Source organism: Triturus cristatus, chromosome 3_2, assembly GCF_964204655.1.
Source record: "Triturus cristatus chromosome 3_2, aTriCri1.1, whole genome shotgun sequence".
In the NCBI taxonomy this organism is placed as follows: Eukaryota; Metazoa; Chordata; class Amphibia; order Caudata; family Salamandridae; genus Triturus; species Triturus cristatus.
Window position 1 is genome coordinate 533743771 of NC_140584.1, and position 26554 is coordinate 533770324.

Below are 26554 nucleotides of genomic sequence, written 5' to 3' on the forward strand. Positions count from 1 at the left end.
TGTGTATCTGATCTGGCCCTTCTTGCCACAGGCAGGGAAAGGATCAAATAAAGGCATTTCTGAAGAAAATAAACCTTTTCTGGAACTCAAAAAAGGTGTCCCTTTCACTCTAAGGCAAAAAGACGTTGAGTGAAAGCAGAAAACTAGAACTTTATGAAATATTTTTTGACAAAGTTGTAAAAGGAAGAGCTGAAAATCCAGGGTCCTGACTGAAGGAGCCATAAAGAACAACTGACCTAACTGTCAGCCCTGAGGCATGATGGGAAGCTAGGCGTCATGGCTGCCTTAAAGGCACAGCGCCAGTTGTGTGTAAATGCTTTCATTTTCTATGCTATTGGTTTACAATGCAGCCTGTAGGCTAACAATATCTACTTTATTTGCAGTTTACTATTCATGAGTTTTACTCCCCCCAAAAAAACAACAAAAAAAAACAGAGTTAAAGTGCAACTTGCCCTCTTGTGTTTTTATATGTTAGCAAATAGTGTTTTTCTGTGTGTTATTGCATTATTTAAAACGCTGTCTGTGTGAATAGCTAGTTGTTGATTACAGCTACCCTTGAGGCGGAAGGCGGGGGTGTCGCTCCTCAATTTTAACATTTTAATACCTCGCTCTTTTGCACATTGCTGATTTGCTCTGTTTTTATTTCGTTGTTCCTTACTTTGCCTCGGTTGTGTTTCTGGGCTTGGCGCTCCCCGCACAGCGGAGTCAGTGCTGGGGCGGGAAGCGCGAGTCCTGAGCCGCCATCACCTCCCTCGAGTCACAGGGCCACGCCCCTCGCAGATAGCCACGCCCCTTTTACCTTCCTATAACTATGTACACTCTTCGGACGCGCAGCGGACGAGCGCAGCGGGCACGCCCTCAGCACGCCGAAGACACGCCAAAGACTAGCCCGTCTGTGCCCGTCTGTGCCCGTCCGGGCCTGTACGGGACTTGGGGCAGAAGGCCATGTTCCTCCCGCCTGCAAGAAGCTGGTAAGATCCTCGGTGGAACTGCGAGCGCTTCGCCCTCTTCGGGACCCGAGCTGCACCTTACTCAATCTCCACAGTATTGGAGTTACGGCCTGTAATAAGTGCAAACTTTCCACTTCCATCCTCCAACTTTTCCCTGATATGGTTAGGAGGCGTAGACAACACAAACACCATCGTGTCGAGGAGGCCAAGGAATATGTGCTTTATACTACCAACTGCCGCTCACTTCCCAAGCACAGTTTGGACATATCCAACCTCCTCATGGAGGTAAATCCTAGCGTTCTCTTCTTGACTGAGACATGGCTGCATGAGAGTGCGGGCCCTGATGAGGCTACCGCACGACCTGCAAACTACGCTATTATTAGGATTGATCGTCAAAACCAGTTGGGTGGTGGGATTGCCATTATCTTCGATAGGAAACTGAAGTGCACCTTAGAACATATTACCATCCCTGAGTGCGAAGCCGGATTCTTTAAAATCTCCCTGAATTCGAATTTCACAATGTCCGGTGTACTGTTGTATCGACCTCCCGGTAATTCCTCCAAATGGGCATCCACCTTAGCTAACTACATTACCCCATATTTTATGGTATCTAAAAAATGTTCACTTATTGGTGATTTTAACTTACATCTGGAGGACCCGTCTATCGCAGTTTGTGCCAATCTGCTGGACGACTTGAAGGCCCTAAATTTGATCTTAATGAATACTGGACAGACTCATAATAAGGGTCACTTGCTTGACCCCTTTTTTTCTAATGTAATTGAGCTTAAATGGCACAATACTTCTCCTATTTGTTGGTCAGATCACTATCTAACAAAATTAAGTATCAAACTTCTGCCTACTGCTCACACTAAATTAAATGCCTCTGCCACGTTGAGGAAAAATTGGAAGTTACTTGACATGGCTGAATTAAACGAGACACTTCATTTAAATCCTCCTAGGAAGGTCCATGATATAAACTGCCTGGCGGAAGCCACCGATAAAGGGCTCCGCGATGCTGCCGATCATTGTTTACCCACCACCTCTAGTAAAGGAAACAGACACCACCATCCTGCCCCATGGTTTAATGACCTTTTAAAATCTGAAAAATCAGAATGTAAGGTTCTGGAGCGCAAATGGCGTAAAGATTACGCCCCTGACGCTAAAAGCATTTATCACAAGGCTAGAAATTTATACCATACTGCCTGTGTTAAAACGCGCGCTTCTTTTGTTTCTCTTTCCATTATGGAAGCTACTAACAAATCGAAAACATTGTTTAATCTAGTTAAGGACCTTGCCGGAGCTCACACTTCAGCTTTACCTTCCCCACTGGATTCGCAACAGTGCCAAGATCTTGGCTGTTTCTTCTCGGAGAAAATTGAGAAAATTATCAGGGACATTAACATTAACAATACTGTGTCACCCCTTTCTACCGACTGTGATCATGTCTCCTTGGGTGATAATACCTTGGAAGCATGGCCCCCCATCATGGTAGACACAATGAAATTCATACTTAAAAATACTAAGTCTGGCTCTCCCAGGGATCCCATCCCGATTAAAATCATTAAACTACTTGATGACCCGTCCTTGGAGGTCATCGTTGACACGCTTAATGCGTCATTAGATCTTTCATCTGTCCCGACTCTTTGGAAACACGCCATGGTTACGCCACTGTTAAAAAAGCCCACAGCTGAGCCTGAATGTTTGGCAAATTACAGACCCATTTCTTTGCTCCCTTCCTTTTCTAAATGTTTGGAGAGACATGTCCATTCGACTTTAACCACCTTTGTCGAAAATAACTCACTTTTGCACCCCTCACAATCTGGTTTCCGTGTTGGTTTCTCTATGGAAACCACTCTCCTCGGAGTCACAGAACACATTCGAAACCTACTTGATAAAAGTCAGACGGTCGCGCTCGTGCTCCTTGATCTGAGCGCGGCCTTTGACACTATATCACATGAAATTCTTATCAAGGCACTGTTTGGGAACGGAGTCCGAGGTAAAGCACTTGATTGGATCCGTTCCTTTCTGAGTGACAGGACTTTTCAAATAACATCTTCTACAGCCTGCTCTGACTTTTTCAAAACCTCTCACGGCGTGCCTCAGGGTTCCATTCTGAGTCCGCTGTTTTTTAATATCTATCTCAGACCCTTAGCTGATATAGCTGAAAAATCTGGACTCTCCCTTATGACTTACGCCGATGACTCCCAAATTATTTTCTCCCTTTCCGAGCCTAGACCGTCTTCCTCTTCTCCCCTTAAGTTGGGGTTACAAAACATCCTGAATTGGATGACTAGTAACCAGCTAAAGCTTAATGGAGACAAGACGGAGGTTCTTCTTTTAGGAAAACAGCATGATCTGTGGAATTCCTCCCACTGGCCCGACCAGTTGGCCACTCTCCCTACCCCAGTGACACAAGTTCGTAACCTGGGCTTTATTCTGAACAGTACTCTTTCTATGAGTAAACAAGCCAACAAAGTGGTGGGTCTTTGTCTCACCATTATTAAATGGTTGAGAAAAATCATATGGATGCTGCCCCTTTCTACTCAGAAGACTGTAGTCAATGCTCCGATTACTTCTCGGCTTGACTATGGTAACATTCTGTATCTCGGGTCAAATAAAGCGGCAATCAGTCGACTGCAACTTGTTCAGAACGCTGCAGTCCGTCTACTTTGTAAAATCCCGAAAAATTCTGGGGTCTCAAACCATCGCATGGAACTCCACTGGCTCAAGGTTGAAAACAGAATCCGCTTTAAAGCTCTGACCTATAGGTTTAGAATCAAGGCTGGCACAGCGCCAAACTATCTTTTATCTTTGGCCCAGCCTTACATTCCCAAGCGCAGTCTTCGCTCACAATCACTTTCCAATTTTTGTATCCCTAGATTTAAATTGGCAAGAATGGGTGGCAGATCATTTGCCTTCCTTGGTCCATCCCTCTGGAACGCGCTCCCTCCTTTCATCCGAAAGGAGGAAAATTATGACCGGTTCCGAAGAAACGTTAAGACCTGGCTATTCGAGCAATAACTTGAGTAGCTAGCTTTCGCTCCTGACACTTTTTTCTTGCTGTATCTCGGCGCCGGGAAACCCTTTTTGGGTAGGTGTTGCGCCTTACAAGTTTTAATAAATAAATTAATAAATAAATTTAGACTCCTAGATGGGAGCTGCATTGGTATGAGAAAAAAAATAAAAAAATATATATATATTTTTTCATATATAATTTTTATTATTTCCGGGGTCCACGCACATCGGCGGGAATATTCAGTGCTTATGACTATTGATGATGATCCCCTGGAAGAGAACCCTAATTCCTGAAAGTAGGGAAGAAGGATTTGGGGATGAAGTTCCCACTCGTGGATTTGTTGCCTCGGTCTGCTGAGAAGGTCTGCAATTTGATTGTTTACTCCTGGAAGGTGTTCTGCTAGGAGATCATTTTTGTAATGTATGGCCCATTTCCAAATGGCTTGTGGTAGGCTTGACAGTTGAGTGTTTTGTATGTAATACATAGCTGTCATGTCTGTGTGGACTAGTACAGTTTTACCTATTAGGGGAGTTTGAAAGGCTTGGAGCGCTAGGAACACTGCTAGTAGCTCTAGGTGACTGGTATGAAGGCTCATGTACTTTAGAGTCGATAATCCTTGGATTGTGTGACTTTGTAGGTGAGCCCCCCAACCAGTGAGCGATGCCTCTACTGTTAGCACTGTCTGTGGAGCAGGATCGAGAAAGGGCTGCCCTCTAGAAACATTTTTTAGAGACCACTGCAGAGAGCAATGGGTGCGGCTGTCTACCAGCACTAGATCGTTAATTGACCCTGCACCTGGTTCCACTGACTTCCTAAGGATTCTTGAAGGGGACGCATGTGAAGTCTTGAGTGGGGAAGAATTGTAATGCAAGACGCCATCATGCACAGCAGTTGCATGAAGATTCTTGCTGGCAATGATTGGTTAGACTAAAATGGAGTGAGAAGGGACTAAATACTGTGAATTCTGGCTGTATTGGGAGAGGCTAGAGCTTGGTGGGAGTCTATTGTGGCTCCCAGTTATGTTTTCATATTGGAAGGCTGTAGATGAGACTTCAACGTATTCACTGTAAACCCTAGTTGGTGAAGTGAATACTGGTTTGAGTGTGTTAAAAACACATTTGGTAAGTACTGGCTTTGATAAGCCAGTCGTCCAGGTATGGAAAGACATGGATGTGCTATCTTCTCAGATGTGCTGCGACTACTGCCAGGCATTTGGTAAATACCCTGGGTGCAGTGGAGACTCCAAATGGAAGCACTTTGAATAGGTAATGGTGACCCACTATGATGAATTGGAGGTATTTGCAACGAGCGAGATGAATTGGAATATGGAAATGTGTCTTAAGTCTAGAGTAGACATAAAATCGACCTGCTGTAAAAGCGGGAACAATTGTTGAAGCATTACCATGTGGAAATGCTTTGATAGTATGTAGAGGTTTAGTTCTCAGATCCAGAATAGGTCTTAAGGAGCCATACTTTTGGGGATGTCCCTTGATGGTATAACAGCACAGGTTCTATGGCTCCTTTAGAGAGGAGAGACTGTACTTCTTGCTGAAGTAGATGTAAATGTTCTGGTGACATTTTGTGAGAACTTGGTGGTATGTTTGGAGGATTGTTGGTAAGCTCTAGGCAATACCCATGTTAGATAATTCCTAACAAGACGTCCCCAACAGATGTTAAATCATCAGGTGGGCAATGTAGGCAAGTCACTGCTTGTTGGGGGAAGGAGAATTACATGGAGCGGAACCTTTGCCTCGTCCTTTGTTATTGTTACCTCTATATCCTACTCTAAAGAAGCCCCTTGTAGAGGAAGATTGATTGTTGCCATTGTAAGAGGTGGCAGTATTATCCGAGGACATGGTTTTGAACCTCCCCCCACACCCACGGTAGGAGCGACAAAAGGAGCCCTGATTAGAAGGAGACTCTTTTTTCATTTTTTCCAATGATTTATCTACTTAAGGTCTGAAAAGATGTTCCTTGTCAAAAGGAATATTTAAAATACTGTTGCACTTCAGGTTTGAAACCAGAAATCCTCAACCATGCATGTCTTCTTAACACACTAAGGTTCTTCTTCTAACTCAGGTTTGCGATTTTGAAGCGACTTAGTAAGAACATGTTCTGTTTTAGGATTTATGTAGTTCCTTCTGTTTTGGGACAGATTTGGGTGTAGGGGCTTGGAAATTCGGATTCTGACGCTTCGGACGCAATGATTTAAAAATCTAGAGATAAACAATAAAAAACATTAAATGACTAAGTTAACGCCTCTTTGAAATTATGTACGGGTCGACATCAATATGGGTTATTGCTGATTTCCTGATTCTAATTACAACAAGCATTTACAATGCAATGGTCTCGGCATTGTTAAAGTTAGAGCTATTGGCATTGCTCATGACATTGTTTTTGTTTATGTTATTTTTAAAAGATTTAAAGAAACGGCATTGTTATTTACAATGTCAATAGCTTAATCACTCTCAAATGCTCCTGCAAGGGTAACGCTTTGTCTGCTCTTGCACTCCCCCCCCCCACCCATCCCACTTGTAGCGCGAGGCGCGCGCTTGTTTAAACTAACGATGTGTATATTCACAAAGCGCTTACAGGCTGTGAAGTCAAAGAGCTATGAACACCCACCTCTGCGGCCCCCTTCTCTTCCTAAATCCATTGTTTATTTTTTTGCAGGTTGATATAGCGCAACCTCTACCCGAAGGTATTGGAGCGCTTTAAATGACCACCAGTTACCTTACACAAGACACATTCATTTTTTATAAACACAGGAAGATTAAGATATCACAGAATGCTGAACCAAGGCCGACACTCGAACCCTGTGCGTCAGCTCCAAAGTCGGCTGCTCTAGCCCCAAGTCTACATCCTCTGTTTGAATTATAGGACCCACTGACCTGCCTCTTGACCTCGACCACTTAGGAGACTTTGAAGGCGAATTTGTTTAAGTTCTCGTGTGCCCTGATCCATGCGTAAGCAGCTCGCCGAGTTCATGTTTTTCGCTGTGCCTTCTAAGACTTGTAACCCTACTTAACTCATTCTTACAGGAGAATTATAAATCCGAACCTGTAACAAAAATACAATCTGGCTAGGATTAACTACCCTCGCAAGGACCAAGGAAACTACACGACCCATCATGCATCTGAGCTCACACTCATCATGTAAGCAGAACGCGTTGCCCCGAACAGTCAGAGGTTGTTAACTTTAATCTCCCCCCTCACAAGTACTCCCAAACGTTCCCTTCCCACCACAGACGCACCACAATCACTATGTCTGCCAACTTCAGTGCTGAAAGGAGGTGCAGTAAAGGGGTAAGCTCAAAGATGCTAGATCTGCCGGAGAGAAAAGAACCAATGTATAGTGTATGCTAACATTGTGAATACAATCCTCGAGACAAATAAAAGCTAAGATAATACAATTATAGAGCATTTATTTCCCCCCTCCCCCGCCCCTTTCATGGTATCATCTAGATTGCTGTTGAACAGTGGAGGGAGTGAGTAGAATGTCCTTCACATTAGCAGCCTCAGAAGGATTAAAGGCTGTGTCACCTGCAGGACTATTTTTATCGACCTCGGAAAGATGACATGCCTAATTTGAATTATGATATTTATTATCTCCTAGGCCACTCGAATGACGCAGAAAGGGAGGACCAAACTAGGAGGCAAAAAAGGCAACTATGCAGTATAATGAGGCACTTTTTTATAGTATTGCTTCATTGTTTTGTGGTTTTTTATACTTGCTAACACTTTCTGGCCAAAGATTTGACCTCATTGGTACCAATTTAACAACCAAATACAGTCAAACCACTGATGGATGGATAAGAAAACAAGTTACTTACCTGTAACTACAGTTATCCAGTATTGGTATCTTTCATAGATTCGCATGCCTGAATCATTCCCCGTCGCCGAGGCGGGAGTCTCGGTAGATAAAAAAGTAGTGCCAAAAAATAATTAGTAGTAGTAGTAGTAGTAGGCCCAAAGAGAAAAGGCCCTAAGGCCTATATCTTAGAAGCCTATCTACCTTGTTATGTAAAACAACCCAAGAATTGGTAGCAACCAATCAGACATCAGCACCCTTCTAGAACCCTCTCAGCAGAGCCAGCTCTCCTCAGATTTTCCTAGCACGAGTGGGAAGCTTATATCCCAAACATAGAGAACTGACTCTACGGGGAGGAGGGTGGGTGCATGTGAATCTATGAAAGATACCAATACTGGATAACTGTAGTTACAGGTAAGTAACTTGTTTTCTTATCCAGTATTGGGGTATCTTTCATAGATTCACATGCCTGAATCAGAGTAGCAAGCAGTATGCCAAGCATACAGTCGTTTGCGGATGGTGGGAGACTATTGCTGATACACTCCCAATTACGCCCGCAACTTGATAAGTAGAAGGCATAAGATGCTTTCTGTTAAAATTCAAACATCTATCTTACATAAAGAAAAGACAATGTAGCTTAAAATATAGCAATTATAAACAGTAAATTGAAGAAACATATATAAATATCTGACCTTAGTTTAACAGATGCTGAAGGACGGCTTGTCCTACCGCTGTATCCTCCTGCAGAGTAGATTGCAGACAGTAGTGCTTCGTGAATGTGTGAACATTCCTCCACGTTGCAGCACGACAAATATTCTCCAAGGATACTCCTGCGAACAATGCAGTAGATGCTGCCATAGTTCTAGTAGAATGCGCCTTGACCTTTCTTTGTAATGGTTTATTGGCTTTATCATGACAAAAATGAATTGTAGAAGCCAACCATCTGGCTATAGTCGCTATAGTCACAGCAGACCCAAGTGTAGCTTGACCATAAGCTACAAGCAATTGATTGGACCGCCTGATGTCCTTCGTCCTTTGCAAGTAAAATTTCAGACAGCGTTTTATATCCAGTGAATGCAACGCTCGCTCAGCTGGAGTGGCTGGATTTGGGAAGAAAACCTTTAGTTTCACTGGCTCATTTAAGTGGAACTGAGTCGGAACTTTAGGGATGAATCGTGGATTTGTCCTGAGAGTAACAAAGTCTTTGGAGAACTGCAAAAAGGGTTCCGAGATGGTGAACGCTTGAATCTCACTGACTCTTCGAGCCGATGTAAGAGCCAAAAGAATAGCTACCTTCCATGTTAAATATTTTAGCTCAGCCTTGTGGATAGGTTCAAAAGGCCTTTTCATCAATTGAGCTAGAACTGTGTTCAACTCCCACTCTGGAGGAGGTGCACGAATTGGTGGAAAAACGCGGAATAGCCCCTTCATAAATTGTTTTATTAATGAAGAGGAACAGAGCGAAGGTTTAGAGGTACTCTTCCTGAATCTTGATAGAGCCGCAAGATGAACTTTAATTGATGAAAATGCAAGTCCCGATTTGGCTAGGGATAACAAATAAGGAAGGATTTGCTCTACTGGAGCTTGTAAAGGATGGACATCCTTCCCCTCGCACCAATGACAAAATCGTTTCCACTTCAAACGATAAGTTTTTAAAGTACTTTGTGCGCGTGACTTAGATAGAATCTCACGGCATTCCTGTGAAATGGTTAGATCTTTGTATTCTAGGAAATCAGGAGCCATGCGTGCAAGTGCAGCGACTGTGGATCTGGATGGAGTATTTGACCCCTTTCCCTTGTCAACATCGTCATTGTTGGTATTAGACGGATGGAGCTGTGAGCTAGAAGAAGCAGCTCCTGGAACCAATATTGCCTTGGCCAACGGGGTGCAATCAGGATGAGGCGGCAATGTTCCATCTTCACTTTGCGGATCACTTTCGCAATTAGTGGTATCGGGGGAAAAGCGTACGCAGAAAGCCCTGACCATCTCATGGACAGGGCATTTCCTCTTGATCCCTGTTGAGGGAATCTGCTTGCGTAATAGCGGCATTTCTTGTTTTCCCTTGTAGCAAACAAATCCAGTGCCGGTTTGCCCCATGACTGAAAAATTGTCTAGTTGCTTCTGCTCTATCTCCCATTCGTGACAGCCTGCCAGGGATCTGCTTAGGTTGTCGGCCAACGTGTTGTGAAGGCCCCTGACGTGCTCTGCTCGTAAGGATATCTTGTGTGTTGTAAGCCATTCCCATAGTTCCTGAGCTTCCTGCGAAAGGGACAGTGACCTCGTTCCTCCCTGTTTGTTGACGTAATACATGCTGGTAGTGTTGTCCGTTCGGACCAGCACTGAGGCCCCTGCAATCCTCGGGAGGAACGCCTGCAGAGTGAGAAAAATAGCGCGAAGCTCCAGTCTGTTGATATGTTGTTGGCGGTATTCCTGGGACCATCGTCCCTGAATCTGTAGATCTTGGAGATGTCCTCCCCACCCCTCCATGGAGGCGTCTGTTGTTACCACGAATTCTGGAGGAGATGTTAGAAAAGAAAGGCCCAAAGTCAGGTTTTCCATCCGTGACGACCAATGCAGAGAGACTCATGTGAGGTGTTATCCTGATGGAGTCGTTGAACGACCCCAAGGCCTGATTCCATTGTAGATGTAACTGTTCCTGCAGAGGTCTCATTCGGAGCCTTGCTAAAGGTACAAGATTTATAGTTGAAGAACACATCCCCAGCAGAGACGCAAACCTCCGGACAGAAACTGACTTTCTTCTTGCGATTGAAAGTGCTAGCTTTTGTAAACGAAGTTGACGTTCCTCTGACAAGAATGCCTTGCATTGTTTGGTGTCCAGCATTGCTCCCAGAAACTGAATTCTCTGTAGAGGGAGCAGTTGAGATTTGCTGTTGTTGAGAGTGAGGCCTAAGTTTGAGAATAGACTTAGGCATGCTGAAACTGCCTCTACGGTAGTCTGCTTCGAAGGGCCTTTGAGCAGCCAGTCGTCCAGGTACGGAAATACCTGTATTCCCTGTGACCTTAGAGTCGCTGCTACTGGTGCAAGACACTTAGTAAAAATTCTTGGAGCAGATTTCAGTCCGAACGGAAGGACTTTGAACTGATAGTGGACGCCAGCCACTACAAATCGCAGGTATTTGCGATGCTTGGGAAGGATAGGAATGTGGAAGTACGCGTCCTCCATGTCCAGAGAAGCCATAAAATCCCCCTTGTTTAGGCAGCTCAACACTTCGGCCAGTGTAACCATCCGAAAACTCTGCTTCTTTAGAAATTTGTTGAGCTTGCGGAGATCCAGAATCGGGCGCCACTCCCCTGACTTTTTCTTTATGAGGAAAAATCGAGAATAGAACCCGGTTCCCTTCTGGGGCGAAGGAACTTTCTCTATTGCGTTCTTGCGGAGCATTATTAAAGCTTCTTTGAACAATAAGTGAAGACGAGGGGGAGGGGGACCCCTGGGCGGGGCAGTAGGGGGTTGTTTTGAGAACTCCAGGGTGTGACCGTTTCTGACTAAGTCGATGACCCAACGATCCGAGGTGATCTCCTCCCAATTGTGAGCAAAAGCTGTTATCTTTGCTCCTACTGGGAGGGAAGGAGGGATGACTGGCGTCCAGCGTAACTCATTGCTTCTTGTTGGCGTCGCGACCCTGATTGTTCGATCGCCTTCTTCCTCCCTGACGAGAGAAACTATTCGAGGAAGATTGCCTGTAAGATGATCGTCCATAAGGCTGTCTATATTGAGACTGATATTGTCTATTTTGCTGACTTTGATAATTTCCCCTTGAAACAAAGCCTCGACCTCTTGCACCACGGAAAGATCCCCGTTTGTATTGGAGAGCAGCTAGTGACTTAGCTGTATCCGTATCAGTCTTGATTGCTAGGAGGGCCTCGTCTATATGTTTCCCAAACAAGGATTCTCCATCATAGGCCATATCAATGATCTTGGCTTGAACCTCTGGCCTAAAAGATGTTGCTTTAAGCCAACCTTGACGCCTAAGAACTGCTGCCCCTGCAAGCTGCCTAAAGTTGGTATTTGCAATATCAAGAGCACAGTCTATGATCTCTGATGCGGCTCGTTCTCCCTCTTGAAGTATTTTCCTTGCCTCTTGTTGACGATCCTCAGGAATGAGGTCTATAAATTCAGAGAATTCTGACCACATCTGGCGGTCATAGCGACCAAGAATGGCCAAGGAGTTTGCAGCCTTGATAGAAGTTGCCGCCATCGTAGAGAACTTCTTGCCGATCAGATCCAATCTTCGCCCTTCTCTATCCGGCGGCGTCGATATCGGCATAGCCGGATTTTTGGACTTTTGTTGAGCAGCCTGTGATATAACGGAATCTGGTCGGGGATGACCGATGAGACAGGAGGGCGTCTCTGGAGGAGCACGATATTTCTTATCAATACGAGGGAGGACCGCAGGTACAGAAGCAGGTGTTTTCATAATTTTTAACCCCTCATTCCAAATAAAATCGATGGGAATTGCTCTGGTAATTTTCCTTTGCTCCTCCTTAAAGTCATGGAGGAAACAATCCGTATGCTCCACAGTGACTGGTAATTGAAACCTGACTGCTGCACGCTGCATTAAATTGTGAAAGCCACCTATATCCTCTGGAGGCGAATCCGATGGTTGTGGAATAGGTGGAGAAGGCATGGGAATAATGTAATCATCCCAAGGATCCAGATTGGTGTCTTTATCCGGTACTTCACCCTCTTCGATATCTTCCTCATCAGTGGAAATGGTATCATGGTGCGATTGTGTACCCGAACCAGCAGGGTGAATCGGCGAATTTGGCATGTCCGTGTGCGACTCTTCCGTCGGTTGTATATTAGGAAGAGGTTGTTGTGGAGGAAAGCGTTGGCGGTAATCCGCCAGCATGGCCTGAAGGTCCTGAATCAGTGTAGGCGGGAGATGACTTGATTCTCTACGATCCCAATCCCTTGAGGGATGCCTGTAAACTGGTGCAGCAAGGCCTTCCTGGTAAGCATGCTCATGGTAGTCATCCTCCTCATCCATCTCCTGACACTTAATATGCAACTCCGAGGGGTGCCTAGCTATCCCGAAAGGACCCTCATCATCCTCCTCTTCATAATCATCCCCTTCTGTATATGAGTCCAGGATATGCGAAGGCAGCAAAGGAGAAATATTGCTGTAATCCTGTTTATGAAAAGTCCTTAGCTGAATATGCGTGTACGCAATAGGCGTAACCTGGGTAGTTGGAATCGCTTTAAGGAAACCTCTCGTCGACGGGCTTCCCCTCATAGACGGACTTGTTGTCTTTTGAGGCGTCGACGGGATCGTCTTCGTCGTCGACGGGATCGTCTTCGTCGTCGACGGGATCGTCTTCGTCGTCGACGGGATCGTCTTCGTCGTCGACGGGATCGTCTTCGACGGGATCGTCTTCGCCGTCGACGGGATCGTCTTCGCCGTCGACGGGATCGTCTTCGCCGTCGACGGGATCGTCTTCGCCGTCGACGGGATCTTCGCCGTCGACGGGATCGTCTTCGCCGTCGACGGGGTCTTCGTCGTCGACGTAATTTGTCGTCGTCGACGGGGTTTTCGTCGTCGATGTTGTCATCGACGATGCTGACAGAACTTCCTTTAAGCTCTACGTCGACGCAATTGTCGACGGAGTCTTAGACGCCCTAGGAGACATGATAGGTGACGATATCGAAGTAGTGGAGACTGTAGCCGTCGACAGAGGAGCCACAGAAGTCAGAGATAGTATAAGATGATCCCACTGACAAAGTCTTAACCTGAGATTTACTCACGGTTTTTGTAGTTGAAGACTTCTTGGATCTGTCAGAGTCTTGTGACTTCTGTGAATGGTCAGAAGTTACATGAGAGGCCTTATGATGTTTTCTCCCTTCACTGGAAGAACTATCAATTGATCTAGCTCTCTTGCTAGATGTCGAGGCCTTGTCATCCTCCTCAGCCGAGGAAGATTTCAACCATAACAAAACTCTTGCCTCTCTGTCCCTTAAGGTCTTAGGAGGGAAAGTCCGGCAAATTCTACAGTCCTTAGCAACATGCTTAGGATGTAGACAATAAATACACTCCTCATGCTGGTCGTCTACATGGACCCTCTTCTTATCACAGGTCCTGCAGGGTCTAAACAAAGCTTTTTTGTCAGACATGACTGAAGAATAGAAGAAACTGAGTAGGCACTCAGGGAGACTCCCTTCCACACGACGTGCGGTGAAAATCTGAGGAGAGCTGGCTCTGCTGAGAGGGTTCTAGAAGGGTGCTGATGTCTGATTGGTTGCTACCAATTCTTGGGTTGTTTTACATAACAAGGTAGATAGGCTTCTAAGATATAGGCCTTAGGGCCTTTTCTCTTTGGGCCTACTACTACTACTACTACTAATTATTTTTTGGCACTACTTTTTTATCTACCGAGACTCCCGCCTCGGCGACGGGGAATGATTCAGGCATGTGAATCTATGAAAGATACCCCAATACTGGATAACCAGTCAACCTTTGCGGTGGCATTCTATTGTGCGGAAACAGGGGTCGCCACATATTTAGTAACGTTTGATGCGATTCAGCTAGACGCATTGTTTGGTTAAAATCTGCAGATACAGCAGTGGATGGATCAAGTGGCAAATGGGGCAAATCTATAATTATGTGGAAAATGCTGCGGCTGCAGGCTGCGGCTGCAAATATATCGACCTTGTAAGGATTGCGGCCTATATCTGCCCAATCATGACAGCCTGGGTTTAACGGTACTCTTTGCAGTAGGGTCCCAACACACTGAGCTGCCTTTAGAGGGGTGACCTATAGCGCCTTGCCCATCACACGAGGGCACTGTGGGAGGTGCCAAGACTTGAAGGTTCGCCACCGCAGCGCCTCATGAATAAGGCACATCCTCCCGGCCTGGCAGAGTCTGGCGGCTCTTAAATTGCATCAGAAGCTTGTTAGCAAACAATAGAGCGCACAAGGGGCCGGGACGGGCCGCGGGGGGTGGAAATGGCGCTGTAATTGGATAGGGCGGATGTACTGTACTTAAAGGTAGGGGGGAGGATCCGTGTCAAGCACCGGTATTGTGCCATAGCTGAGAGCTCCGCAAGGCGAACTGCAGGGGAAGAAGAGTGCACCTGTGGCACCCCACACACTCACCTCGCACTCCCAGCTGGACCCGTGCGGACCCGGGGGTGCCAGGGCACCGCGCCCACTCTTCAGCGGATCCTTCGTTCTCCACCCGCTGCAGCTGAGGGTGCAGTGCACAGAGGAGCCAAGGGCGCATAAGGAGCGGCGTGGCAGGGACGGACCCTTGGACCTTCTTTCTGCAGCTCTGCCAGCACCGAGGACATCCTGGGGTACGGGGGACCCCAACAGTGCGGCTCCAGTGCAGGAGGATGCAGTCCTCCAAGATAAGGCTTAATATTGGAGCTTAGACCGTTCCCGGGGAATCCGGAACTTTGCACCGGGAGTTAAAGTGGTTTGCGCAAGATCACACGGTTGGTGTCAAGTGGAGAAACCAGGATTTAAACGTGTTATGGTTTGTGACCTGAGTTGGAAACGTAAACAGAGCACACCTCACCACAAGCTCCAGGTTGCGAGGATAGGGCGGCGAGAGCCATGAACACCGCCGCCTTTCTCCGAGGCGAAGCAGAAATGCCTCGGAGAAACGCAGCGGCGGTTTCGGATTCGGGGGCGTGTTTTTCTTTTCTCTCCTCTTGCCATTGGCTGGAGGAGAGAAAAACACGCCCAGCGAAAAGTAGCGAAAAAACACGCCCCCGAATCCGAAAAGGACGGGGCTTGTTTTGTGAGACAAAGACTTCTCCAATGGCTGGCCAGCATTTAAGAGGCCAGCCAATGGAGAACAGGAGAGAAGAGGGGCGGGTTCAAGCCCCTCTTCTCCAAAACATTAAATCTCGGAGCGAGACTGCGCAAGCGCAGCCTTCGAGCCGAGACCTAAAAAGGGCGTGGCTAAAAAGTGGAAAGAAGAGCACGGAACACGCCCCCGAATCTGAAAAAGACGGAGCCTATTTGGAGGGACGGCTCTCTCCTCCAATGGCTGGCCTCCGTTTAGGAAGCCAGCCAATGGAGGAGAGCCAAAAAGAGAGGCGGGCTAAATAGCCACTCTAAGCATCATAAGATCTCCGGACTTCCGGTTCTGCCTTCGGCAGGCCGGACGGTCCCTCGACCTAAAAATGGCAAATTCACAGACAATTTTTGAGATCTCATTTACTTAGAATGTCAAAAAGAGAACTTGTTAATGGAACATTCATGCTAGCATCAGAAGTTGCTAAATGTACTATGTCTGTGAAGTGATAGGCAGACATCTTATGGTAATCTCAGAGAACCCATTTAAATGAATATATCGCTCCATTTTGCAATACACTGAAATCTTAGCATCTTAAGAAAGACTTGAAAACATACTTTCTGAGTGAAGGCTTTTGTGCTGTGTCCTCTTCGTCTGTGTCGCTGCTGATAGTAATCACGCTCACTGCTGGACTCGGGGAATCTGCAATGATGATAGTTTGCCGTTGCTTGTTTGATATGGAGGACTCTGGCACGTCCTGCGTGACCACTGATGTGCAGCAGACCCTTTGCTCACTCTCTGTTTTACTATGATTGTCCTGTGTTGCTACACAAAGTTCAGACGCGACAGCCTTCACATTGCTAGGTATCTTTGGAGATGCAAGTGCTGCATTTTGGATATTGGTATTGTGTAATGTGTTGCTCCTAGAAAGAAGGTAAATCTTTTTAGTTAACATGAATTACATCTTCAGTAAAATAGTGAAAAGGTGCCTTTTTAAAAATTCCATACAGACTACCTCACGAGACAAATATTTGAAAGGGCATTATTATCGTCCTGCATACTTGAGCAAGTATGCAAGACAGATTTCTGGCTACTTCACGTCACTCCGATAATTACTCATCTCTCAAATAAGTGAAGCAGAAGAATATTTGCTATTGGCGGAGGTAAAGACAGAGCTGAATAATCTATAATCTAGATTTTCATTCCAGAATATGAAGAGGTGCTACCACTGTAAACTAAATGACTCTGATCTGGGTATCGTGCAAATTCAGAGGATTTACAGAAACGCAGGCTAAAATTTTTTCCAACTGAATACATTTATATGTCAAACCTGAATTCAAAAAGCAATACCAGAGCTTAATGGATTAATCAGAATCATACCAGCCTTAGAGTATCTTCAGTTCCAGTATGAAGGGACGCAAGGCACCCAGTATTAATATGTGACCATAAACCAGTCCTAAAAAACACTGGGATGAGAGGTATAGTTCTGAGACATACACATATTAATGGTAATTTTACCATGTATAGTAACCAAGCAGTTAAGGGGAGGGCTAGAAAGTTAATTGTTTTTCAACAGGAAAGGAGGAGGGTAAAAATGACACAATGGATAAGTGCTGGAGTCACGTTTGGAAAGATAATGGAGGTGAGCTTCCCTTAGGCAGGCTAAGTCGATTAAAGCAAGGTGGAGAGTCTACATTCGAAATGCAGCCTGAATGTACATTTTCATGTAAAATCTTAGTGAGAAGTAGCCATATATGCAGGTTTTTCAGAGGCAATGCTTTGTGCCTACCACATTCAATTGGAAACCAGTGGGGTTGATACCTTCTACGAAATAAGCCTAATTGTTCAATACTTGCTATAAAGATTGTGAAACGTGCAGTTGAAGGGTTCAAAGGCTAGTACGGAGGATCACAGCGATTTGACAAAGTAGTTAGGAAAATGGTTGTCACTCATTATGCCCACATACATGCAATGCAGTATTTACAAATTGGGAGCAATGTTTTCACCTCTAAGTACTTTGGCCACAATCCAGTCAGCAGAATTTTGTATTCTTTGCAGTACGAGTCACAATTTTTCTTTAAATATCAAACAAACGAATAATAACTTGACAAATGGACCCTGTACCACTAACTATTTCAATGCAATGTTGCAGCAGGTTTCGATCTCAACAATGGAGGAATTTAAAAAAATGAGGCTCTGATTTCCTGAGTGCGCGATCATAGCAGAAACCTCTTCATTAAGACCTCTAAGACTTTCTGTATGGTGCAACCTTTGGTGGAGGAATCTATTTTGAAGAATAATACCAAGCCTTTTGTGATCGATCTTGTGGCCACATACGAACTATAGTTACTTACCTGTAATCTGTGGTTCTCCAGAATTGGTGTCTTTCATAGATTCACATGCCTGAATCATTCCCAGTCGTCGGAGTGGGAGTTCCATGGTACATAGAAAAGCAATAATTATGCATATAACAACCAAAAAACCCTGGTAACCTGAAACCAGGAAGTAAAGTAGCCTAAGCTACAAGGAAAAAACTTCCACACCTATGACTATCACAGTCATTATATCCAGTCCAAACTGCAGCCAATCAGGCGACGGCACCCACCAGAATGTTCTCCCCAGAGGCTGAGGCTCTCAGATTTTCTCGCACAGGAGTGAACCAATACATAATAGCCTAAAAGCCTCTGAGGGGAGGTGGGCGGGTTGCATGTGAATCTATGAAAGACACCAATACTGGAGAGCCACAGATTACAGGTAAGTAACTGTTGTTCTTATCCAGTATTTGGGGTGTCATTCATAGATTCACATGCCTGAATCAGAGTAGATAGCAGTACGTAACATCATGCTCATTAAGACGCTGCTTTGTATCATAGACCATATACCTTATAGAACAGTATAAACAGAGAAATACATGTGTGCTTCAACATATGCGGAACAATTTCAGATAGAAATAGTATGGAAAAAGCGTCTTATAAAAGCATCTTATAAAAGCATAGTGGAGGAGGGAGAACAGAGGCTCACCTTATTTGAAAAGATTGCGTAGAACAGCTTGTCCCACTGATGAACCCGCTTCACTTGCAGCTTCCAAACAGTAGTGTCTGGTATAAGTATGCCTGCTGGACCATGTTGCCGCTTTACAGATCTGATGAATAGGCACACCGGCGAAAAGAGCTGTAGATGAAGAGATTGCTCTCGTAGAGTGTGCTCTTGGGGTCGCTTGCAATGGTCTTCCAGCTTGGCCATGACTAACAAATTGCAGCAGAGATCCAACAAGCTATGGTTGGCTTTGACACTGAATGGCCTTGACGCGGTTTACCATATGCTACAAAGAGTTGGTCCGATTTGTGCATTGTAGCTGTCCGCTGTAAGTAAAACTTCAGACATCTTTAAATCTCAAGAGAATGCAGGGCTTTTTCTGCAGCTGTTAGTGGATTTGGGAAGAATGTTTTCAAAACTATAGGTTCATTAAGATGGAAATCCGTCGGAACCTTTGGCATAAATTTTGGGTTAGTGCGTAGTACTACAGATTCAAATGTAAATTGCAGAAAAGGTGGATGAATGGTGAACGCTTGGAGGTCACTAACTCTTCTGGTTGATGTCAAAGCCAGCAAAATGGAAACCTTCCAAGAAAGGAACTTTAAATCCACCTTGTGAATGGGATCAAAAGGGTGCCGCATTAGTTGTGAAAGTACTATATTAAGGTGCCAAGAAGGAGGTGGACGCCGGATAGGAGGGAACATCCGGAATAACCCTTTAAAAAATTGTTGGATGACTCTACTGGAATAAAGAGTTAACACCATTCTGCCGAAACCTTGCAATCGCAGCCAAGAACACCTTCAGAGTAGAATGGGAAAGACCGGACCTTGCCAACTGCAGAAAGAAAGGCAGAATTTGCTCTGGTCTTGCATGGATAGGATGGAGATTAGCAGACTGACACCACATGCAAAACCACTTCCATTTTAGTTTGTAGGTTTTAACAGTGGCAGGTGCTCGAGCATTGGCCAAAACCTCTTTACAGTCTGGAGGGATATCTAGGTGCGCAAATTCAAGGTGTTGAGGAGCCATGCCGCTAATCTCAGCGATGCTGGGTCCGGATGACAAATTTGGCCGTTCTGGAGGGTCAAAAGTTGCGGAATTGGCTGGAACTGTATGGGCTCGCTCTCCGAGAGGCGGAGAAGTTCCGTAAACCAGTATTGGCGGGGCCACCTGGGAGCAATTAGGATCATAGGGCAAGGCTGTTTCTTGATCTTGTGCAGAACTCGTTGAACCAACGGAATCGGTGGAAAAGCGTAGGCATATATTTGTGACCAATTCATCAAAAATGCATTTCCCAGTGAGTCTTTGTGGGGAATCCAACTTGCAAAGAATGGGCATTTGCGGTTCTGGCTGGTTGCGTAAAGGTCTAGATCGGGATACCCCCATTCCTGAAACACTGTCTAGGGATGGTTGATGTAATTCCCATTCGTGGTTAAATGTTGTGGTTCTGCTGAGGGAATCCGCCAGAACATTGGTGATTCCTGGGACGTGAATGGCTTTGAGGTTGATCTTGTGACGAATTGCCCAATCCCAAATCTCTTGTGCTTGCTGAGATAATAGGGCTGACCTCGTACCGCCTTGCTTGTTCAAGTAATGCATACTTGTCTTATTGTCCGTTCGTATTAATATGCATGCTCCTCTGATGATTGCTCGGAAGGATTTTAGAGCCAAGAATATGGCTCGCAGCTCTAGGAGGTTGATATGCCACTTTCTTTGTTCTAAAGTCCATCTGCCATTGACTGTCATTCCTTGAAGGTGCGCTCCCCAGCCCTCGAGGGATGCATTTGTAGTGATGGTGAAATCCAGTATTTCGACTAGAAATGCACAACCTTCTTTCAAGTGCTCCATGTGGCTCCACCAATGAAAGGCGTCCCGCATTTATAAGGTGATGCCAATGATATCCTCGAACGACCCTGTTATCTGGAGCCATTGAAGATGGAGCTCTTCTTGCAATGGCCTCATTCTGTACCGGCAGTTGGGAATGAGATGAATGCAGGAAGAAATCATCCCTAGGAATGATTTGTATACACGGACTGAAACGCACTCTTGATAGCAGTGAGCGCGCGAGGTTGCATATCTTGATTTGCCTTTCTTTTGACACAAAGGCCTTGGTCAGTTTTGTGTCCAGTGTTGCTCCTAGGAAAGTTCTTCTCCGCGAAGGAGTCAAATGCGATTGGTCTAGATTTGTGGAAAGACCCAGAGACTGGAAAAGTAGGAGGCATTCTTGAACATGTTCGGATGCTATCTTGGAAGAACTCGCCTTGACAAGGCAGTCGTCTAGGTACGGGAAAATTTGAATTACGTGCAGGCGAAGATGTGCAGTCACTGGTGCTATGACCTTTGTCAATACCCTGGGTGTTGAACGGAGCCCAAATGGGAGGACTCTGAATTGAAAGTCCCTGCCAGCCACTCAGAACTGTAGAAATTTTCTGTGTCTGGGTAGGATTGGCACATGAAAATAAGCGTCCTGTAGGTCGAGGGTGGCCATGTAATCTCCCGCCGAAAGTAACTGTAGAATTTCTTGAAGCGTTAACATTCGGAAGGACAGCTACTTCAAAAATTTGTTGAGTGCGAAGATCGAGAATTGGGCGCCACTCTCCCGACTTTTTCCGGACGAGGAAAAATCTTGAATAAAAACCTATTCCTCTCTGCAACAGAGGGACTTTTTCGATTGCTCCCTGCCGGATCATCAGATTTATTTGGGAAAAAAGCTCTTTGAGATGAGCAGGGGGGAGGACCTTTGGGAGGAGAATTTGGAGGAATTTGTGAATTCCAGAGCATGGCCTCTGGATACTATATCCAAAACCCACTTGTCTGTAGTAATTTTGGACCAGTTCGAATAGAAGTGGGATATTTTTCCTCCAAATTTTATGTGGGGTAATGGCAGAAATGGTGGCAGATGGCTGATCTCATTGTTTTTTACTGGACTCTCGTCCACAAAAGGATTGTTTTCTTCTAGACTGGGAATAAGGCTGACTCCGGTGTCCATAGGATTGTTGCCGATAATTTAGAAATTTTTGGCCAGTCTGGGAGGATTGATAGGATCGCTGTTGATTATAACCTCCCCTGTTGGAAAAGGATCCACGTCCTCTGGCACCACGGAAGGAAGACTTACGGAATTGTGGGCTGCCAAGAGACCTCGCCGTCTCCATATCTTTTTTAATCGCCTGAAGGGCTTCGTCCACATGCTGACCGAACAAGGACTCCCCATCAAATGGCATGTCGATGATCTTTGATTGAACCTCCTGTCGGAAAGATGTTGACTTTAGCCCACCCTGCCTTCTTAGCACTGCAGCTCCCGCCAATTGCCTGAATCCAGTAGATGCCACATCCACTGCTGCATCAATGATCTCCGCCGAGGTATACTCCCCTTTCTGCAATATTTTTAAGGCCTCGGACTTTGAGGGCTCCGGTAACATATTGATGTAAGGAGAGATGTCGGACCACATCTGGCGATCGTATCTCCCTAATATAGCTAAGGAGTTTGCAGCCGAGCTGAAATGGGAGACTAGGGATTCCTGGCCCTTCTTTGAGCCGCCTGAGCTATGACGGAGTCAGCTTTAGGCTGACCGATGAGGCATGCCGGTGAGTTGCTTGGGGCTTTATATTTTTTGTCCAACCATGGTAAAACTGCTGGAAGAGAATTTGGTGTAGCCATTAGTCTTAATCTCTCCTTCCAAATAAAGTCTATGATCGGAATCGCTTTAATCTTTTTCCTTGGTTGGTCTTTAAAATCATAGAGGAAGCAGTCGTCCTGTTTTGCCTCCATGGGGATAAGGAATCTTTTGGTAGCTCTCTCCATAATGAGATGAAAACTCCCAATATCCACCGGGGAGAGTCTACCGGGGCCGGAGCGCTTGGAGACGGAGTTTGTACTTGATAATCGTCCCACTCCGACATCACCGAATGATCATCCACCTCTCCTTCTTACCTTTCATCGTCAGTAGTATGTGAATGACGAGATGGCAATGGAGAAGGTGGTCTTGGAGACTGAAAAGGCGGCACTGGTACACTTGCCGTAGACGGAAGGGACTCAGCTGATTCCAAAGGAGGGAAGCGCCTATAATAGTCCTGCAACATGTATTGAAGATTATTTAGCAGGTCTAACGGCATTTGCGCAGAAGGCAATGAGACAGGAGGTGGTGGTTGTGGTTCAGTATCAGGATCTTCCTCCTGGTCGTCGTCTTGATACTTGATAAAGAGCTCTGATGGACTTCTTGCAGTCCGAAATCTATCATCCTCTCCGGATTCGTCATTCTCATCCTCCTCAGAGTCTAGAAGCTGTTCCGGCAGTTTTAAAGGCGATAGGGCTTCCAAAGAGGACCCACGGCGTTGAAGTAGTGTAGTCGCCGTAGATGTTTGGTCAGATAAAGTAGACGCCGAAGTTGCAGTCCAGACCTGCATATCCGTGCAGGTAGACAAAAGATGCGTTGACGAGTGTGTCGACAGGATCGTCGACGATGGCAATATAGGTAATGAAACCTGGCCTGATGTAGAAGGCAATCTTCGTCGACGAGGGGATCTTTATCGTCGACGGGGCAGCCGGCGACGGTACAGTAGTCTTCGTCGACGAGGTGAGCGTCGACGTAGTAGTCGATGAAATTTTCTTAATTCTTACCGTCGACAGAACGAAGACGAGTGGTGACACTTCCTTCGTCGACGAGATGGGTCTGACACTCACCGAGACCAGCGTCGACGGAGATGAAGCTGAAGTCATTATCATTTTAGGCCTCGGCAACGAGAATGTAATCGTCGACGTTGAAACAGCGGCGACGGACGATGATGGCCGTTGACGACGGAGGCGTCGACGATATCGTCGATGATGGTAATTTTACCTGAGGTAAATTCCTGTCATGAAAAGTTTTAGGTGGCATAGATTTTCCTGATTTCCTCGGGGGCGTAGTAGGCTTGGATCTTGAAGGTGGAGACGTCTTCTTTGATGAAGAAGACTGGCCAGAGCCCTTAGCAGGCTGATTTTTCCTCAACACCTTCGCCCCAGGAGAAGAAAACTCTTCTTCAGCCACCCTTTTTCTGGAGGAAATAGAGGACCCAGAGGCTGCACTTTCTACCTCCGACAAAGGGTTGTCCTTATCCTTGATCTTCTGTAGCCACAGAAGTAGGCGCCCTTCTCTATCCCCAAGGGTTTTCTGAGGGAAGGTCCGGCAGATCTTACACTCCTTTACCTCATAATCTGGATAGAGACAATAAATACATTTCCTGTGAGGGTCTTCAGAAAAAAGCCGGTGCTTTCCACAGGACTCACAAGGCCTGAAGAGCGATCTTTTAGAAGTTGACATCTTGAAGATTTCAAAGTAGTAAAGATAACTGAAGTACTGAGCAGAGCTCAGGGAGACTCCCTTCACACGATGTGCGGTAGAAAATCTGAGAGCCTCAGCCTCTGGGGAGAACATTCTGGTGGGTGCTGTCGCCTGATTGGCTGCAGTTTGGACTGGATAAAATGACTGATAGTCATAGGTGTGGAAGTTTTTTCCTTGTAGCTTAGGCTACTTTACTTCCTGGTTTCAGGTTACCAGGGTTTTTTGGTTGTTATATGCATAATTATTGCTTTTCTATGTACCGTGGGACTCCCACTCCGACGACGGGGAATGATTCAGGCATGTGAATCTATGAAAGACACCCCAAATACTGGAGAACTTTAGGTATTACAGGTTTTCCAAAGGGCTTGTTTAACATATGAAAACAATCCACAGAACAAAAGGACCCTAAAAATGTAGCATGGTTTAATAGACAATCTCAGTCTTAACAGTTTCAAAATCGATGTGTAATTGTTAATGATATTTCATTGTTAAAAATGAAAAAAGGTTAAATTATAAAGTGCTTGATACAGAGGAAATCCAATTAGAGACAATTTTATGTTAAAAAGTACCCCTTTGGTGGGCTTTGACCAAATCCTCCTTGTGGTTGGGCAAAGCTAGGATTCACGTAATGGCGACTCCTTGGTGGTCGTAGTAATTAACACAAATTGGTCAACATCCACCTTATCTTAGATTTATGGCAGTTGATGCCTACATTTTCAAAATAAAACTTTTGCTGCTGTTGGCCTAAATAAAGGAGGATATAGCGTAGGCATGTAGTTTTTAGGCCACTAGTGATATATAGTAATTGAATTAGTCATAGAAGTTACTCCTCATTCCAAAAATATTATCCCCATGGATTTCCTTCACCTACTTAAAAAGCACCTAACAATTTCAGGCCAGCCCTTTTTGTCAGCTTCACAGAATAAAGGAGAGATAGATAGATGAAACAAGTCTGCTGTCAACACCATATACAAATAAGTGCAATAACGAAACAAGTAAAATTGCAATAATAAATGAAAAATGAACAAAATGTCGATAAACATTTGAAATGGGTAAAAGAGTAAGCACAATTGGGATCACACTTAATTAGCAATACTATGTTCAACAAAAGATCTGTAGGTCAAACTACAAGGATTTACAACACCTTTGCAAATCATTTTCAAACTTACTCAGTATGCCAGACCTACTTACCTGTTCTGGCAGATTTTATTTCTCTTGTTAGCAGCAGGTTGAGGCCAAACAACATGAGCAATTCCTAAACTGACAGGTGGAGGTGCTGATAAAGCAATCGGATTTGTTAAAAGTGGCTGTGGTATCATTGTATTATAAAAGTTGCCATGCTGAATAACCTTTCTGCAGAAAAAAAGAAAAACAAAATGCAATGTTTTTAAAGTTTCAAGTAAAAAAATAGCAGTCTTATATAGAAAAAATCCCAAACTATACTACATAAGTGAAACATATACACAAAATGTAATTATTACACAATAAACAACTTACCCCCAGTCGCTAATCCTCTGTGGACCAGCCACAGTATCAGAAACAAGAGCTGTGGCAGTTACTTGTTGCCAAGCAGGAACCAATATTTGCTGTGTTCGGTTGGACCACGCCTGCTGAATGGATAGCATTGCAAGATGGACAGAAAGAATGAGTTACTTCAATGAGTTGCATCATAAATAACACATTTAATAAAGGTCTTCTGTAAAGATATGTTTGGCTTACAAATTTAATCTTAACCAATTGAATTGTGTTTCTATGGAGCAAAGGAAACAAACTTGCTTGTGTAGGACGGTAAAAAAAAGAAATCTGAAGAATGTTATCTTTGACCCTTGTTAGTTACTATATACACAAAAAAAGTATCTCGTACACCAGTGCTTGAAATAATGTGGATCTATTGTGACAGACAAAATCCTCTTATCAATACAGAACTTTCAAAGACGTGCAATTGCTAAGACGCACAGCCCTCTGATCGAAAAGTTTGCAAGCAGCCAACTGCTGTCACCTACCTGCTTTTAGCAACCCTTCCAGTTACACCCTACAATTCGATCTTAACTCATTGCCCATTTTCTCTAGGATATGGCAAGGTTTGAGATTACATTCATTCGATAGCGATTTAATATCAATCAGCGCACCTGCTTCAAAGCTACGCACACACAGAGGATACGATATGGGCATGTCAAATTTAGAAAAAGGATGGATTCCCTTATTCAAGCTTCAGAGCACCACAACAATGCAATAACTGATGTCATTCATCAAGTTATTTCCAACAATCACACGTGACACTCATAGAATATGAAATACAATTAATTCAAAACAAATTTCTTTTGATATTCAATGTATCTTTTTCTTTTTGAAAGTATGTTTAATTCATACATTATTATTATAACTCACCAAACATTTAGTGGACCAAACGAAGACAGTATATACAGTTTCACAGTGAAACATTATATTACAATACAAATTTCACTAAGTACATCTAATTTGAGCAATTCCCTCGATAATGAAAAGAAGAAAGGAAAAAGATTGGAAAAAACCCAAAGTAGTATTTAAGAAGATACCAGTTATGAAGGAATGAAAACTATCCCAGGGAGTGTTGGCCAAACAGTGTGGTATTCAGGATAAATAACCAAAGGATTGATCAATAATACATTATTTGTTAGCCT

The 26554-nt window shown here is 44.7% G+C and overlaps 1 protein-coding gene across 4 annotated transcripts in view; it reads right to left on the reverse strand.

Moving 5' to 3' along the window:
- HIPK3 (homeodomain interacting protein kinase 3) overlaps positions 1-26554 on the reverse strand; it is a 503936-nt gene that overhangs the window by 122384 nt on the left and 354998 nt on the right. For 2 of the 4 annotated variants that reach the window (XM_085648240.1, XM_085648238.1), the window contains exons 10-12: positions 25392-25501; positions 25086-25247; positions 16158-16463 (exon numbers count right to left, since the gene is read on the reverse strand). In XM_085648240.1, coding sequence (XP_085504366.1) covers positions 16158-16463; positions 25086-25247; positions 25392-25501 — 578 coding nt within the window. Of the gene's footprint in view, positions 1-16157; positions 16464-25085; positions 25248-25391; positions 25505-26554 lie in introns of all 4 variants that reach the window. The other 2 variants (XM_085648239.1, XM_085648237.1) reach the window with 1 other exon arrangement.